Source organism: Anguilla rostrata, chromosome 14 (genome assembly GCF_018555375.3).
Source record: "Anguilla rostrata isolate EN2019 chromosome 14, ASM1855537v3, whole genome shotgun sequence".
NCBI lineage: Eukaryota > Metazoa > Chordata > Actinopteri > Anguilliformes > Anguillidae > Anguilla > Anguilla rostrata.
In genome coordinates this window covers 13,671,662-13,690,275 of record NC_057946.1, presented here as the reverse complement: position 1 = coordinate 13,690,275, position 18,614 = coordinate 13,671,662, and the positions used below count along the sequence as shown (strand labels likewise).

Below are 18,614 nucleotides of genomic sequence, written 5' to 3'. Positions count from 1 at the left end.
CACTTTTTTGTCAGGATTTTTAGTTCTGTAGAACAATAGACAGAGAAATGTGTGACTGACTTTGCTTGAGATATAGATTTCTAAATATTTGTCATAGATGTACTTTTAATAGTATTTATTGAGTCTTATAAAATAGATTTTTTGGAACATAACATAAATTTCCTGCATTAAAATGAGCTAACAAAATGGCATTTAGAATGTTGTGTGCATATTGTGATGATAATGATGATGAAGATAATGGTCCTGGTGTTGGTGGATATAGTTGTGAAGATGATAATGACCCTTATTTTAGTTAATTGTTGTAGCAGTAGTAATATGCGGTAAGGTTGGTCTATATGTGTAAAGTTTAAATTATTTGAACATATTCACTGCAGAAATGTGTGGCTTTAAATTAAGTGTGTTACCTGCATATTTCCATCCAGTTTAAACTGGAGGGCATAATTGTGCAATATTAATGTAGAGTATTTAAGTATTTTTTTCTTTAAATCTTTAAAGAATTTAATTTAACTTGTGGTAAAATACTATATTTTTGAGTTCTAAGATGTTCAGTTTTTTTATTTTTAAGGGGTAAAAAAAAATATTAGTTAAAGCATTTACCCTTCATTTCCTGATTATTTTATTCATTGTGAAAGATATTATTAAAGATAATATTAAAGATAATATTAAAGGGCTACTCTTGTGTATTCTATTGTGGGGAATTTATTGTGTAATGCATTTCAAAACTAATGCTTTTACTCACAATTCTAACTTAAAAGGAGGGACATGAACATAGCAAATCTGTACTCTTTAATGTTTGGCCACATACAAGTAAAACTTTATTTTGTTCATTTAATGGTGTAATTACTACTGCCACCCTTGTGTATATTTTAAAATCCTTAAGTGCATATGATATATAGTATATTGCAAAATGATGGGTTCTGGTTGTATTTTTATTGGTTTTCCACGTGTATGAGACTTTATTCCAGCGTCATAATCATGAAGCGAAAGAAAAAGATGCTCACTTCACTTCCTGATTTTCTCTTCATCATGTTTAAATGCAAATGTAATTCTAAAGGCACGTGGATCAGAACAACCGAAGGACGACTCTTAACCACTGGAGCAGACACACACACGCGCCGCAGATTGAGCAGAAACCCTCGCGGTGCGGTGTGTGTCGGGACGGTGGCAGGGCGAGGCGTTTGTGGGGAGCAGGAGAGGGGGGTGTATTTTCGGCGGGGAGCCGGTCGGCTGCGGAGCGAGCGCGGGAGCGTTACCTCCCTCCAGCCCGGAGCGCCGCGGCGGCCGGCGGCAGGAAGCCCATCAAAGCCCTGCCCCGGCCGGAGGGGCGCGGGCGTCTGCCCGGGACGGATCGGTTCGCTTAGCCCTCGTCCCGCCCGTGTGTGGGGGGGGCTCTCGGTCCCGCCCCCAGCCCCCCTGCCGTCCCCCCGCACCTGACCTGACTCACGTGGTGGATTTGTGTGCGGCATTAGCAAGTGTAGGAACAGCAAACTGGCCACATGGCTAGAGCCAGCGGGCACGGCAGAGAGCATATTCTGTTCAGCTTTGACTATGTACTAATTCATACATAATATATTTAAAACTATAAATAAATATATATATATATATACACCCTCTCAAACAGTGCACGGGGTGCAGGAATGTTCCTTTCTGTTTTTAATCTTGTGCAACAGGTCAAAGGTTAGAATACAAATTCGGAAAGTTACATTGACATGTGCCGATAATTAGGGACTGTGTGTGACTGGGGAACATGATGTGGCAAATGTCTGTTATGATTTCTCTGAGTGCTGTATAATGTCAATTATAACAGTAGATGTACATTGTGTTCCTTTGGCGTTAAACAAGGGAACAGGAATGACAATTGAAAAATATGAATTACTGGACAGCGGCATCAAATCAGTGATAAATTCTAAATAAAGCAGATGGACACATGATCTCACCCTGTTTATTTTTCTTATAATATTAAATACACACACACACAAACATGCATATTATATATTTCTTCTACTGGTTTTACTGTGCTGATTGCTTAAACATTATGTCCCTACAAGATATACTGTTCTCGTTATTAATATTAATCTAAAATCTTTTTTATGGCCATTTAATGTGCTTGTATGATTTCATCTGTTTGATTTGCTCAGAAGTGACTGAGCGTGGAGACGGTCTTCATGATACTGACTCTGAATCTGCCTCTCTGCCCGGCAGCTCTTTCTCCTGGTTGTGTGGAACTTCGAGCTCTACATGATTCCACTGAGTCTGCTTCTGCTGCTGGCCTGGAACTACTTTCTCATCGCCTCAGGGAAGGATACCGGGCAGGGCGATGTGGTGAGTGACCCTCACACTGACGTGTCACAGTGGCCCAAGAACACGACACCCCACGGAACAGTGCATACGTTCTTCGTGAAATGAATGCCCCTCATTTTTTTGCCATATAATTAGTTGCTGAATTGAAATTGCACAGTGCTTTATATCAGAGAATTCATGATTACTTAACCACTAGTTCATCTGTTGGCTTGTAAAATCCTGACAATGCATTTTTAAGGATCATTCTTTTTTTGTGAATTATTTTATAAGAATAACGCATACCAATGTACACTAGTATTTTTGTCTTCGGTACGTTCCACAATGTAGCTGAATATTCTATTGTTTTGTCAGTCTTTGGGCATGCTGTCAGTTGAACAAAATACCATTGAAACTGTTCTTTATAATTCCAAGTTCAGATGATATGGCACAGTAGTCTACCATATCTCTGTTCAGATGTTTGAGTCCTAAAGAAATGCATTTCTTTCTGATTTCTTTTTTTCTGACAGTATTTTTATAGTTACTGTCAACAGTCCTTTTTTTTATCAATTCTGTTTCATGTATTTTTTATTTTATCAGAGAAGGCTGTTATATTAGGACATACTTCACTGGATGACTCAGCTGATAGAATATTGGTTGGATATTAGATTTGATTGTTTTCACTTCATTTTCTTTGATAGGCTCTCAACATGTTGAATAATTAGCTGCTAAAATGTGTGAAATTCAAATCACTCACTGGGAAAATAAAGGGATAATGTGGGATGTGCCCCTTTTCCAATAATATCTTGTCTGATAAGTGCTACAGTGCACTACAGTTTAAATCATGAACGAGTTGGTTAAATAAACTTGAATAGTGAAGCTCCACCATAACAAGTACAAGTTAAATCATGATTATTTCTAGGAAGTTATGTTACATACACTTTTGCCCAGAGTAACTTTTTTTTTTAATGTATTTTTTCAATTATATATAAACCACTTAAAACAGCTGAATATTTTACTGAAGCAGTTCAGGTGAAGCATCTTGCTCAAGAGTACATTGTACAAGAGTACAGTGACAGAGGCCCAGCTGGGAGCAGAGCCCACGCTCTTCGAGTTGAAAGCCCAGTTTCCTAACATCACCCTCTGCCACCCTGTACCTTCACCACAAGCAGGCATTTTGGTCCGCTTGTTATTTCTAAAGCTTATTTTTCAGAAAGGAATTGATTTATGATTCTGACAGGTAAGCAATCGGTTCTGTTTCGTGTAATGCGACCAGTGTAAGAAAAATAACGTTTGGCTGTTTGAATTGCGATGAGAAATCTTTATGAAACGTGAATGGAAATCATCTCGTGATAACTGAGACCCGGGGACTCTGGCCGAGCGGCAGATGCCGAAGCGGTTCTCGCAGTGACCCGCATTCTTCCTGGTGCGAGCGCAGGAATGCTGCGCGCGGACAGCGGATGAGCGCATTCGAAAGGAGCGAGCTGCTCGGAGTCCTCGGGCCGCGGGTTCGGCGCGCGAGGCATTTTAATTGGGCGCCCTCTGGTCCGCAGAAGGCGTGCGCCCGGCGAGGTCGGCCCGACGGCGGCCCCGGGGGGGGGCTCTGACAGCGCAGCGGCAGGTGGCGGCTGCGCGGAATGGATCCGCGCGACGCGTCTTCGGCGCGGAGGCCGTGACAGAGAGAACGCGCCGCGTTCCGGGGCGCCGGTCTGAGGACCTCCGGCTGGCCGTTTCCTGTCACATGGTCTGCCGGCACCCACACGCTCCGTCTGTGCGTTCAGACTCTTACAGCGTCTGAGCACGAAGGGTCATTCAGTACGAACGCTCACCGTCACCCGTCACCACGCCGCAGTTCTCACTCCTGCCTGTAGGAGGAGACACAGTTTGCAAAAAGAAAAAATAAGACCCAAATCTGTACTTTCAACCCTTTTAAAAATTGATTTATATTTATTTTAAGTAGTGCCGTTTATGACCGGGCTGACACGTTCTGCTTTTTCTCGGGGAGGGGTTTCCTCAGTTCACAGGAGGATATTAAAACGAGCTAAACCAAGCGTAAGAAAGCATATTGGGGCCCGAGGGGACGATGAGCCTGCCCTCCACCAGGCTTGGTTTAGCACGCTGTGTGAGATTCAGAGCTGGTGACGCTGTTCCATTTCAGGAGACATACAGGTTCGCACTGGACCTGAGGTGTGAAGAAACTTTCGGTCCTTACTGGTCTTAAGTGTGCCACACGGGCTGACACGCTGGGCATGCCTCTGTGCCGTCCTCATCCCCCCCCTCCCACTGCGACCGCGACCGCAAACGCAACAGCCCGAGCGGTTAGCGGGCGGTTGGGCTGCTCGGCGCGGTGCACAAAGCACCGGAGTCTGCTGCGCATTCGCTGCAGCGTCTGACACGGAGGCTTGTTCTTCTCAGTAATTAAATGACGTGTTGGGGAGGGGGGAGCTGAGACGTCCCTCTCCTGAACGGCAGAGAGGAGCACCGGGAGCACAGACAGCTCGTTAAATCTTAGTTCCCTGAGCAATTAAGGAATTCCTCGCTGATCCCTATAAGATAAGTCACATTCATTTCTGTTGTTTTAGTAACAGGTCCGCAGATAAATAACGACAGGCACAGAGCGTGCTCTTTGCTGGGTGGAATCGATGCAGGGCTGCAGCCTGGTGTGAAGCACGCTTGTGGGACTGGCACGTTCGAAGAGCGTGAACTTGCAGGGTTTGGATCAGATATGCGCAGGAGTGGCTTCCTCTCCGAGCGGCTGAGAGTGAGAACTCAGAAGTACCCAAAGAGAAGGCGCAGACTGTGACTCCGAGCAGGAACGGTGTCCCCCCCCACCTCACGGTCTGCCGCTGGCCAGCGGGGAGTGAGCTCGGGTCGCGCTCCCGCACGGTCGTGTGCAAAGCCCTTCCACACCGACACGAGCTCCAGTGCCCTGAGGCAATGCCAGCCCCCAACCGTTTTCTCTTTAGAGAGAGTGAGTGAGTGAGAGAGAGAGAGAGAGGAGCAAAATTCTTCTCAATCCCCCAGGCTGTTCGTCTGGTCTGTAAAACATCCCGATATTAGCATGTGCACACATGGGGATGGCGGAGGACGTAAATTGCATTACGTTGCCCCCGCCCCTCCTCCAATGGCAGGGCCGTCTCTCTGCTCGCTCTCAGAGACGCCTCCATTGTGCGGCGGGGCTTGTGGCGGGAAGCGGTTTCGCGTTCTTGCTCTTCAGCGGGGCGGCGGGTCCCTGGGATGCCGCGAAGTCTGATCCGGTGCGCCGGGCCTCCGTGCCCCGGCCCCCTTCCGTCCGCGCCCCCCCCCCCCCCCGGAGCGCCGTGCGGAGAGCTCCTTTCTGACAGCGCCGCGCTCCTCGCCGTGCGGTCGGGCCGGCGGAAAGCCCCAGTCCCGGGGGACCGCCCCCTCCTATCCAGAGCTTTTCAGGAAAAGCCTGCGTCTGTTCTGTCTGTCTCCATTGTTCTCTCATACACAGTGTGCGCCAATGAAAGGTCTTTTGGGGTGAGGAGCCTAAACTTCACCCTGCTTTCATCAAGGCCCTCAACTCTCATTTTTCCTCTGAAACCTGGAGCCTGCTCTGTGCTGCTGTGGAACCGGCTCTGTGCTGCTATGGAACCGGCTCTGTGAAGCTGTGGAACCGGCTCTGTGAAGCTATGGAGCCGGCTCTGTGAAGCTGTGGAACCGGCTCTGTGAAGCTATGGAGCCGGCTCTGTGAAGCTATGGAACCGGCTCTGTGAAGCTGTGGAACCGGCTCTGTGCTGCTGTGGAACCGGCTCTGTGAAGCTATGGAACCGGCTCTGTGAAGCTGTGGAACCGGCTCTGTGAAGCTATGGAACCGGCTCTGTGAAGCTATGGAACCGGCTCTGTGAAGCTATGGAACCGGCTCTGTGAAGCTATGGAACCGGCTCTGTGAAGCTATGGAACCGGCTCTGTGAAGCTATGGAACCGGCTCTGTGAAGCTATGGAACTGGCTCTGTGAAGCTATGGAACCGGCTCTATGAAGTTATGGAACTGGCTCTGTGAAGCTATGGAACCGGCTCTATGAAGCTATGGAGCCGGCTCTGTGAAGCTATGGAACCGGCTCTATGAAGTTATGGAACTGGCTCTGTGAAGCTATGGAACCGGCTCTGTGAAGCTATGGAACCGGCTCTGTGAAGCTATGGAACCGGCTCCCTGAAGCTATGGAACTGGCTCTATGAAGCTATGGAACCGGCTCCCTGAAGCTATGGACCATCTGTGAAGCTGGAGAACCTGCTGTGTGTCACCTCCATATTCAAGAACCTAGAATCTGGGTTTTGCGCAGTTAAACATTGAGGGTTATTTTTTAACATGGCTGCTTGCATGTATTTTGTGAGAGCTCCATGGTTCCCGGAGAGTGGGGTAGGGGTGCTGCTCTGCTGTACCCAGTGCCCCCTGGGGCAGATAGACGCGCCAATGCGGTCGCTCTCTGGCTGGGTTGGTAGGAAAGACGTGCCGCTAGGCCTCAGAGCTGCCCTTGGCCAGCCGCTGTCTGGGTCCGATGCGCTGCTGTGCTGGTACAGAGCATCTACTCTCATACAGTAGACGACTAATGGTGTCTTTTTCAGTGCAGAGGGTGCAATTAAAGCCAGTTATGAGGAATTTATGGCTCCATTCAACCTTAAAGGGCAAGATGGGGAGGGGGGGGGGTGTATAATTAACATTCAGTCCATTTGAAGTCTCACTTTCTCATAGAACACATATCTCAGTGTCCAGTCTAATTTTAGAATACACTTTTTTTCAGTGAACAAAACAGAGAAATTACTATTGTGGCCCCCAAACCAAAGTTCAATAATCGCATTTAATTTATGGCAGTATTTTTGAATTGCATTTCCATTTCAGCACACAAGGTTTTACACAATCAGTGTGAGGCCACTGATTGGATGACTACATTGAGCTGCATAGAAATCACCAATCAGAGGACAGCCACTGCACCTCTAGTGAAACGTACCTTTTGTGAAAAGCATCATGGGAGCATCTTGGTGGGTATAAGGACTGTTCAGAGCGTTAGCCTGTTGTGTCCTAAATACAAGTAGGAAATATTCAGGCAGAAAAATGCCGTTTCTCTTTTTTTCCCCCCTGCTTTCTTTTGCTTTTCTTTTTCTTTTTCATTTGGAGTGGCAGTGCGCGTCCTGTGCCGACCTGTCTCCTCGGGGGGAGCTGCCACATAGCGGTCCCTGCTGCGCCGCGGCGCTCCAGTTAGCCTTAGACCGGACCTCTCCGCGCTTCTGACGGTTTCCACGGCGAGGAGTGAGCTGGCGCTCGCTCCGGGCGCGCGTGGCACGACACTGCCCCTGAACTCTCTCTGCTCCGCAAGAAATCTGCATTTACATAAGAGGCTTACGCCAGCTGCACTACCTCCCCCATACACACACACACAAAAAAAGAGGGAAAAAAAGCTTTTGTTTGCTAAGTAAAGATTTTCCAGATTCGTGGCAGGGTTACAGAAAAAGCTCATTCTGAACAGAAGTGAATGTGCAGCGTGTATCGGCTCGGGCTTCGTGGCCTTCGTTTGGTGCCGAAGGTCATGTGACCTCATCGCTTTGGCGTGCCCATGGCAGTGGACGTGACCTGAGGTGTTCTCAGGTGGTGTGAATGCCCTTGTGACCTTGATCCCGTCTCTCTGCACGTCTCCTGACTGTCCAGTGCTCTCTCTATCTCTCTCTCTCTCTCTCTCTCTCTCTCTCTCTCTCTCTCTCTCTCTCTCTCCGTCTCTCTCTCCAACCTCCATCCCTGCGGGTTCAGTGTGACTGAAGAGACCCGCTTTCATCCAGGTTAAAACAAGCCCCTTTCCCGAGACCGCTGATCCTCATAAGCTGCTATTGAAATGACAGTACAGGCTGGGCAAACGATCAGTGCGTGCTTGTGATCCCAGTGCCGTCTCCATCACCATGATAAAGCCCCCTGAACAAACAGGGCGCATCTATCCAGCAAACGGCTTTGTGTGCTCAAGTGCGCTATTGTTAGAAGGTGAGCTTTGTACGGATGTTCAAACGCTCGTTCTTTATTGGTTGAAGGGTCCGTAGTGGAGATTGCTGACAGGCTAATGACGTTGTTAACGTGAGAAATTTTAAATGAGTTACCACAGTGTTTTGGGGTTTTTTAACCCATGACCTATGAACTGTGACCCGTGGGGGAAGTTAACATGAGGTAACTTGCATTGAGACAGATGTGGCCAGTCTGACAGAGAATACTAGTTATTAGAGGAAACAAAAAAAAAAACGTTTTTTCTGCTTTAACTACAAAAGTCAGTGTGTGCATCAGTGTAGGTGTGAGCCAGTCCAAAATATTGTTTTGATAGAAACGAAGACATTTTTACAGGAGAGTAAAGAAAGAGTTATGGCACTCAGTATAGAGCTGGAGGCAGCAGCGGTACTGCATTACCCAGCACAGCTCACAGAGTGTCTGTGTCAGGCTCTCTCGGTCATTTTCAGCTTGATTGACAATGGCGCTTTAGAAAAAAATCTTATCAAAGTAAATGACTCTCCTTCTCTCTGTCTCTCTCCCCCTCTCCCTGCACCTCTGTCTCCCTCCCCCTCTCCCCCTCTCCCCCCACCTCTCTGTCTCTCTCTCTCTCTCATCTCTGTTTGCCTGGCAGCAGGCGCTGGAAGACCTGCTGCAGGACGAGGATGATGAGGATGATAAAGATGACAAGGTAATTATCCCCGCCGCGCGTCTGGCCGAGGCCTCCATCCTGAGGGCGAGGCTCTGTAGAGCTCACCTGGGACCAGTTGCGGAGTTCTTCAGAAACGCTGACTCGTCCCACACTTTCCGATCCCCGGTCAAAAAACCATCTTTTTTTAATGGGAGGGAGGGGCTGGTGGAGGGGGATGAGGGGGCCATTCAATCAATTTCTACTCTTTAATGAGCCTTGAAGAGTCCTTTTTACTGATGAAGCTATATAAATGTTGTTTTTTTTTTTGTTGTTGGTGGGGGTTGTATCGCACAAAGCCCGCACTATTTCACAGAAAAAGACAGATGAGCATCCCCCTTCCCCTCCCTCACCTTGCCCCCCTTCCCCCTCCCCCCACGGCAGCCCCCTACAAAACCAACTGTTAATCTTCCCAGCAGTTTGTGGTGAGGAGCATTGTGAAAGAAACTATAAATCCTCTTTCTTGTTAGGGTCATTTTTTTTTGCTTCCCTCCAGGAAAGAAAATAATTTCCTCCTGTCTCTCCACCTGATAGCCTTTCAGAAAGACTGCAGCATGGGCACTCTGTTACTTCTGTTAGTTAAGGAACGTGCTCGACAGCTCAGCCACGTGTTGGGGCCTCTCTGTGAGCGAAAAAACGGCAATTCTCTTTGCTATAAAACACAAAGGAAACAAATAAATGACTAAATAGCCCCAGGTTTGCGGTGGCGGTTGTTAATGTAATATTCTTTCGGTCTTTGAAATACACGTGTAAATGCTTATATCGGCTTAGAAGACAAAGATGTGTTTCTCTTTGCGAGCTGAGGTAGAACAGAGTGGCACACTGTTACACACCTTCATCTCCTTTTGTAGTTTTCATATCTGCCCTAAGACTAATTCTTCCTTGTCCTGAAACCAAGTGTTTCCTTACATTTCATCCAGACGACTCCAGAAGCATTTCATCTCTCCTGTTTACAGTAAAGCCAGGCAAACACATGGGTACACCGGGAAAATTGCCTGACCTCTGCATAATGGTGATTGTAGTCATTTAAATCAATGTCTACCTCATATAACTTTAACTACAATAACTTTATTTAAATTACACTTTTCATGAATTTTCATGTAATTCATGCATTTGTCACTTCATAACAAATGTGTCTCCACACGTAATTCAGCACTCTGCTCAGCAGCACTGCATTATGGGAAATAATGGAGATGGAATCAGGCACCCATAGTAAATTCAGGCCTGTGTAGGATCTGTGTGGGCTGGTCTCCCTACATCCCCGATAAAAGAACAAACAGACTGGACTCCCTCGGCCTGTCTAACAGTCTAAGGACCGAAGCACTGGATGCCCTACATCTTTCAGGCCCTGCCTCTTGACCTGCCATTTTCAGCACTTGGAATTCATAGCAAGCAGCTGTCTGGATCAGAGCCGCTGGATCAGAGGGCCAGATAGTCTGTGCAGTTTGTGTGTGAACTCTAGCTAAGCGCATTATGTCAGGCACCAACCTTTTTTTATCTCTATCACTAACAGTTGTGTGCAGACTGCTTTACCCAGACTTTTGTGGTAAAGACAATAACTGTACAAAAGGGTTTCCTCTATATTCTGTCCCTGATTTTTTCTTTTCTTAGAAAGAAAGCGGTGGAATAATTAAATTACTTGCATTGCTGACTGACTTTAAAATGGAAAATACGGTGAGCTGTTGCCACCGCTAGTGTTCGGTGCGATATGAGGCCTCACTGACCCAGGTCACTGTGGACCACAGGGAGACCACACAGATCTGCAATTTAACAAGCGCAATTCATACGCTCTGTCTCACACGACACTCAACCATTTATGGTTTCATTTGAGCTGCTCGTCTCTCTCTCCCTCCCGCTTTCTCTCTCTCTCTCTTCTCCTCTCCTGATTAAGAGGCTCGGTGAATGCTGTAATGAAAGCAAATGACTTTTAAAGCCAGACAAATGCGTTCCTCAAATCGCCGCCGACGACCGAGGCCTTGTCTGTGGGCTCCCCCAGTGAAATATTACAGTGAGGTCGGGGGATCCCATTCCTAAGATAAAAGAAGTAAGTGGGGGGGGGGGGGGGGGGGGGGAATCAATAAATGCACCAGGCCGTCATTTTAATTGCATCTGAAGCACACGCTGTGAGTACGCGCAATGCGTCCCAGATGTTTGGCCGAGGCTGGTGCTCGGGCGTTCCCCTGTCTGCTGCGGGGCAGCTATTAGCAGGGTAACCTTTGGTCCTGGGGCTAAATGGGGGGGATTAAATGGCGCTGAACTGAGACACCTGTTCTCCATTGGGCAGGCCCCGGCCCAAAACCCCTGCATGTGTTTCCACTTAGCGGATCGCCGGGGCAATCGCGCAAAGTGTCTTTTCTCCGGGGCCGGGGTGGGCATCAGTCACTTGCCCTCCGTCAGGGCGCTGGCTAATTGATGGGGACGGCTCTGCCGTTAAATCCAGCCGGCCACCTGGAGGCAAGGCGACGGCCATAACTCACGCTGGGCTCGGGCATTTGCCTCCACCGGCTCCGCCTCCCCCCTCCTACTCCACCGCCTCCTCCACCGCCTCCTCCTCCTCCTCCTCCTCCTCCTCCCTCCGCTGCTCTTCGCAGGCTAGGCCTCGTAGTAGCTCTAGCGCCATGTCATGCAGGACTAATCGAGTGGAGCCGGGTCTCCACTGCATCGCGCGCGTTGTTTTAATTCCGAAACAGCGTCTGAGCTTTAATGGCTGTCATTATCTCTGAGCAGAACTGGCCATTTCCCACTGTGGAGGGGAGAAAAATATAACCTGTGGAAGAATATGCAGAGATTATAAGGACTTTTTTTACCCTCAGATAAAAGCAATAATATTATTATGTAGTTTTGATTCAATATACTTGTGACAGTTGCAGCAGGTGTATGTTTATTTTTAAAAATTCACATATCTATGGTAACTGTGCATACACCCTCAGTGAATCTTTTAACCAGTTAAAAAAAGCAATATGTGAATGCAAGGTGTAACAGAAAACAGTACCTACAGTAAGGTCTTCTTTACAGGATAAGTGATAAAAATTGAAGGAATAAACTGTAAAATCTAAAAGGTGCAAATGGTCACTGTCATTTTCTCAATAGTTTTGTTTTGCTAAAGAGTTTTCATAAAGGTGCCAGGTCCCTTTGGTGAATGCCATCCTCTTGTGCCCATGCTCAGTGAAGACCACTGTACTGTAGCGGTATTAGTTGGTGCATGGAGGTACCAGGCTGGTCTCTGGGGGTACCCTGGGGCCCAGTCCCCCAGTACGCAGCCTGTCGTTAGCCTGCTGTTGATAGCTGTCCCTTGGGCTGTGCCTGTCTGTCGTGTTTGTGATTGGACCATGAGACGTCCCCTCACATACAGTGTGTGCAGTCATCCTAGTGACATGTGTTTGGAGAGAAGGAAATGAGCAAGGAAGTCTTATTATCATTATTATTATTGTATGAAATGCTTTTCGCTGGGATTACCTGCATACTGTAGCTTACTTATTGCCTATTGCAGGATTTTTACTTAAGGTCACAGCATCAGTGCCGCGCTTAGAAATCAAACCCGCAGCCATGCATTAGAAGCCCAGGGATTAGCTGTTACAGTACCCCCCCCCCCCCTCCCCCCCTCCCCCAATCCCCCGATCAGTGAAGACACGATGACAGCCTTGTTGTCTGTTTCCCCCAGACGCTACTCTGTTTTTCCTTGCCGTCTGGTGACTGGTGACTGCTGGCGGTGCACACAGATGGACCGTCTCCTGTTTCAGAAGTCTCTTTCACGCGAAGAAAACATCCCCAAAAATCTGCGGTCCATCTACCAATATAAACCGTGTCCTATTTTGTCATCGTATTTTTTTCAGTTGTCATCATTGATATTCTGACGTCCTGGGCAGAATAACAACACTTTTATTGCAGTATATGCTTTTCAGCCTTCCCCTGCAAAATAATTTCCTCCAGAGAAAAATATCCTATGAAGTAAGACTAAATAGGTGACATGGTCCTTATGTTATAATCATAAATTACAAACTGCCAGCAGACTACAGCTGAATTTTTCTCAGAAGGAACGGCGCTATATGTAGCATGCTAGGCCGTTGGTAGTATTGGTGGCAGATTTTGTACCAGTTTGACCAAATCACAATCAATTGTGAACCTGACCAAAGAGGAACAGGGCATTCAGACAGAAGGAGGTGACTGTCTTCAGTGAGAGCTGCAGACCATGTGCCCCATCGGACACTGCAGTGGCATAAACTCTGCCCTGGGACAAACCTCTGATACGATGCACATACAAGAAGCAATGGTGCTCCCCTCATTAGCTCACACTTGTAAGTGCTTATTGTTAAGTGTGCGGCTTTGGTAGGTTTGTTAGCCGACGGTTGAGAACCACTTCAGTGAAGTTGGATGGTAATGAAGTGCGTGTTTATGCTTCTCTGTACTGGAATGCGTCAGCTATTCATATCAGCCGTGTGCTGGTTCCCAGCAGGGTAATGCAGATGTGCCACCAGATCCACTTCTCTTTCTCCATGTCCTTGATACCAGTTCTTTTTAAGATTTTAAACCTGTTTAGCTAACAGGATAAAACACACTGCGAGAAAGAACGCGCAAAGCTTTGACACTGAACAGTTGGCATGCTCATTAAAACATGAGCTGAAAACAAAACCTGTTTCTAGTGTTACGTTAGCGATGAAGTTTACCCCTCAGAATTAGATTTTGGACAGAAGGTTAATTACTGGAGAGCTTATGGCATAATGATGTACCGTGTGTGCTTGTTAGTGGCATGGGCGAGTGCTAGAATAAGACTCAGTGATGCTGATTGTACTGTAGTAGTTAGACGCTCAAAATGACTCCACCTTATAACAGGTCATGCAGGAAGTGAATCTTTAAAACAGATTTCTAACTGGCTTTGTGACAGCACTCACCGTTAGCCCCTGACTTGAAGAAAAAGAAAAATGAATTTATTTTGGTCCAAAAGGTTCCAGGGACTGACCCATCAGAGGAACCTGTTCTGCCCACCAACAATATCATGGAGGAGGAGCTTTTGGCCTCCTGGAATTTGGACTGGATGAATAGCATGGTGGTAAGTCTAGATAGCCTCCCTAGGTCGCTCTAGATCTAGGGTCCCCAGACTTATCTTCAAAACCAAGTTAGGATCCATTTTAAGTTGACTCAATCAGTTCAGACAGTGCATTGAAATTCTCAAAAATAAAAAAATCCCCATAAGGTTCTATGATTTTTTCAGTGAACACATTGCTATTCAGTTCATTTGAATTGACTTAACTGATATGGAAATGACTCCAGCTAAGTCAGGTGTCTTAGCACTGGTCTGGAACACTGGCTGCTCTTGGATAAGCTCTTGGGGACCCCCTGCTGAAGGTCATAGCAGGGTCATTCATGATAGTCACACCCCCCCCCCCCCAATAGTGCTCTAGATGTTGGACAATACAACCGGTGTTGACGAGAGACCTCCCCCTCATCCCCTGTGATTGATGTAGGACCCCACGACCAGTAGAATAGGCAAGGTCCCTCTTACCCCAGTGTCCTCAAGTGGCCCTTAGTGTTTGGGCCCACTGTTCCCTTTTGGTTTTGTCCCGGAAGGAATAGTGGAGACAGAACATCACCGGCTGACAGACAGTGTGCAGGAAGTCTGGGAAGGCTTTTTCGGCATTCTGTACATTCTCTGCCGGGATGCTTTGCCGGTGAGTTTGTGGCTGCGGTTCGGAGCAGAACAATGGGTCCCTCTGTGTCCCTGCTTACTTCTGCGGTTCCCATTGAGATTCTGGATCCGGAGCCTCCAACCTCATCTAAATGAGTTCCTTCTTTATTGGTGGTTTTGACTCAGAAGTCAACAGGGTTCACTGAAGCTTTTGGACCCCTGGCTGGACTCTTTCCCATGGTTTTTTTTTAATACTCCCCCATTGTCAGTACCCACACACGAGTGTTGAAAGGTTGGTGGTAATGTGACGAATTACCACCAGTTCATGGATTCATCCCACTGATATAATGGTCTATTCTTCTGTTCCCTGACTGAAGCATTGCAGGAGAGTTCTGTGTTCAGTTTCAGTAACAGAGCCATACATCCATGATAATGATGCATTCCCAAGGCAACAAGCCACTCTTCACAATGGTGTCTTTGAAACCTTAGAGCAGGGATACTCGAATCTGGGCCTCAAGACCAGTAGTACTGCTGGTTTTCAATAGTTAATTGGTTGGTTAATGCCACAAATTGGCCAAAGATTTAACTCACCTACTGTCCCAGGTTTATATCAGTTCTGATTAGAGGGGGGAAATTAAAACCAGCAGTACTATTGGCCTTGAGACCAGATTTGAGTATCTCTGCCTCAGAGCATTTCACTGCTATTCATATTAGTTTCATTTTGATCATTATTCTATGATGACTATTAAAGGTAAGGACACAGTGCTTTAAAACTGAATATGAATGCTAGAAGTGTCTTTGTGAAAGAGAAATTGAGTTAGCACTCTTGTTTTGTGAAGTCATATGTTCTAATCACATTATTTATTGATTAGTTACCAGTGTTAGGAAATGTCTTTGATGTTGCCGATGGTGAAGCATGTCATTACTCCAGAAGTATCCGCACACCAGTTAGTCAAACTCACAGTTTGTCTGCCATCACCTTTTGACACTTGGTAACAAAGTAGGACTCAGAACAACGCCGGGGTTGTTCTGACGCTCTTGTTTTTGGGAGATGGAGAGGGCGGGTGGAAATCCGGGACAGGGAAGGATAAAAATAATTGGCCCTCATTCATCAGAGTGGCACCAGGGGGCCCTGGGGGGTAGGGGGTGGGGGGGCAGGCGAAGGGGAGCGAGGGGAAACCGGCAGTGTCTCATGGTGATGAGGTCACAATGGGAGATGACGGCTGGAGGGGGGGTAGTAGGGGGGTGGGGGAGGCGGGGCTTGGAGTGACCTTGAGAGAAGGTAGAGAGCGATAACGGAGCGGGGTGCGCATGCTGGTACCCCGTGGGCCCGTTAGGAGAGGACGGGGGCATGCCAAGGTTGCTTTCGGGAGGCCGTCGAGGGGAGGGCGGGTCACGCTGGAAATACACCGGCTAGGCTATTTTCGTCCGTTATTGCGGACATTTATCCTCGGACCAGCGCACTCTGGGGCCCCTCAGGCCCAGCGAAGGCCGTTCCGAGGATGAAACATCCGAAACTTTTTGTTCGCCTTTATCGCTCTCACTTGCACCGTGAAAAATCTGGGACCGCACTGAACTCGACTGACCTGGACTGACCTCGACGGTTCTCGCTCTTTGCTATTGTCAGATCATTTTTGTACAGTAAAATTCCTCCTGGCTACATTTGTAACGTGTTAATGCTTCTCCATCTGAGTTTATATAAGTCCAAGAGGGGGTCGAATTTGCTCCATCACAATGAAATGAGCTCTGTCAGAGTTCATCTTACACTCAGCATTTTGTACCCTTGGCTAAACTCTCTTCTCCGGCCCACCTCAAGAAAGCCCTTTGTGTGTGAAAAACAGTTTACTGAGTACAGCACGTCATGCCCAGTTAAAAAGACACGCATGAGGTCTTTAAAAGGAAGGAAAAGGGAAGAAGTATGTATTCCCCACGTTCTCCCACAGATTCCTCCCTAACTAAATCATTTATTTAAACGAAGCTTCAAAGGAGCAACAACAACAACAAAAAGAAGCTTTCTTTTATGCGACGCTGGTGCGGGGCCAAGTGGCGTGATATGTACAGCTGGCCGGAGGTTATGACGGTTTCCTCGAGGGTCGCGCTGAGTGTTTTTGTTTCCCCGTAGATGGGCTTCTTTGATACGACCCTTAATGTGGCGAGGGAAGCCTGCGAACTCTAGGGGAGCGGTTAGCGGCGGGGCGACCGAGGCGCGCTCGGGTCAGCTACCCACGGTTCGGACGGATCGGGAGCTCTGCTCCCTTCGTCTGGGAAGCTTGCGTCTGGGCCAGAGGACGCCTTTGGCAGGGAGGTCCACATCTGTCCCTCGGAAAGAGAGCCTCCTGACAGTCTGCACATGTGGAACCCCTTTTTTTTAGCCTCGACGCGAAGCATTTTTTGTGCTTTGCGGCTTAAAATCCACTTCCTGTGGTCTGTTTGATGCTTACGTCAGTAAGGCCGTGTCAAGTCCCTCTCCTCCGGCCTGTCTTTGACTGCCTGCTGCTCCTGGCCCCGCAGACTGTAAGATTCATCTGCGCACCCAGCTCACTCAGGGCTGCAGTTTTTACCCGGTATTTTATTGCCTGCTGCAGTGCATTGTGGGGCAGCATGAGTGATGCAGTGCCCTTCCATTCTCAGCGCTTGCTCCTTCTCTTGTGAATAGAACACACCAGCTTTCTGCCCTTACTATGGGACTCCCACAGATACTAATTTCAAGTGTTTTCCAGATGAGGTATTTCTAGTGGTAAGTCATGGCCAGTCCTGGAGAACCACAGGTTTCTGTGTTCGCCTTATAATCATCAACAAATTCAAACCCAAGTAACCAGGTGAGGTGAGCTAACTTTAGTCTAAACGGCTTTCAGTGATCAGTTCATGTTCAATGTTGCTTTGCTGAACACGTGTGCCGTAGATGTCAGGGATCTCCTGAGTACCGCTGTGTGGTCCTACCGTATGATGGATGATATTTTCTGTATCAGTTTACTAACTTTAATCATTCAAAAAGAAAAATGATAGATTTTCATTGCTTGTTAGCTGATGTATTTAATTGTCTTGGAAACGGCTGATAAACAAGTCCATAACTTTAGCATGGCGGTATGACATTTGGTTATTTTGTGAATCGTGGAATTAATATTTTATTTCATTGACATTATTCTAATGTTTTTCATTTGCTGTATTTTTGTGGTGCAGAAGAATTTAAATGAAACAGAGGTGCAAAATATATCATCTTTCCACAAGCCCCATGCTGAGGCCTTCGAGAATCATTCCCCAGTATACAATACTCCCCGTACCGTGGGATGAAAGAGAAGGAAACGTACACGCGTTTGAAGGAGAGTCCTGCTGTGCGTGGGCGAAGCTTAATTAGCAGCAGAGGAGATGAAGACGCTCCATTCGAGGGCAGACCCGCGCCTGAGCCAGGCGCACCGGACACGGTTTCCAACGCGGCGCGTTTCCTCATCGCTGAACAGAGACGACCGGGCAGGTTTAGGGTTGGGTGTCAACGCGTGGTTGGAAACAGAGATGTTGGTGCAAAAACAACTTTCGGGTGGGGGGGGAGGTGACTGAATCTCCCCTGCTGCGAGTCCATGGCCACCGATAAGCACATGATCCTCCGGCAGCCAGTAAGCACGCGGACCGTCCCGCGCGTCTCCGCGGCGTTCTCGTCGATCGTCCCGCGCTCTGCCGTTTCGTACGTGACCGGCGCTCGAATGCCAGCTCGTGACGAGCGATGCTCTGCAGCGGACTCCCGCGTGATCTGCTGACTGCTCGCTGACCATGGCAGGCAGTAGGCAATAGCATGTTTTTCTTTACATTCATTTAATAATACAATACAATACAATAAGCCCTTATACTGCTGCCTTCATGTGGACAAAAATATAAATAAATCAACACTGCTTTTATGTTGCGTCTTCCACACTCTCAATGCTTACATCAGTTGGGGGGGAGGGGGGGTTCATAAGTATTTTAACAGTGATACAATTTTTGTTGTTTCGGCTCTGTACTCCAGCACATTTGATTTAAAATGAAACAATGGATATTGTTAAAGTGTAGACT

The 18,614-nt window shown here is 47.5% G+C and overlaps 2 protein-coding genes across 14 annotated transcripts in view; both read left to right on the top strand.

Moving 5' to 3' along the window:
* The window catches only part of acads (acyl-CoA dehydrogenase short chain), a 276,335-nt gene that overhangs the window by 119,669 nt on the left and 138,052 nt on the right, over positions 1–18,614 (top strand). The gene's annotated exons all lie outside the window — the stretch shown is intronic.
* The window catches only part of mctp1b (multiple C2 domains, transmembrane 1b), a 109,201-nt gene that overhangs the window by 79,832 nt on the left and 10,755 nt on the right, over positions 1–18,614 (top strand). For 6 of the 13 annotated variants that reach the window (XM_064309522.1, XM_064309526.1, XM_064309524.1 and 3 more), the window contains 3 exons: positions 2,203–2,322; positions 8,894–8,950; positions 13,890–13,994. In XM_064309522.1, the coding sequence (XP_064165592.1) occupies positions 2,203–2,322; positions 8,894–8,950; positions 13,890–13,994 (282 nt within the window). The remainder of the gene's footprint in view (positions 1–2,202; positions 2,323–8,893; positions 8,951–13,889; positions 13,995–18,614) is intronic. The other 7 variants (XM_064309528.1, XM_064309530.1, XM_064309533.1 and 4 more) reach the window with 3 other exon arrangements.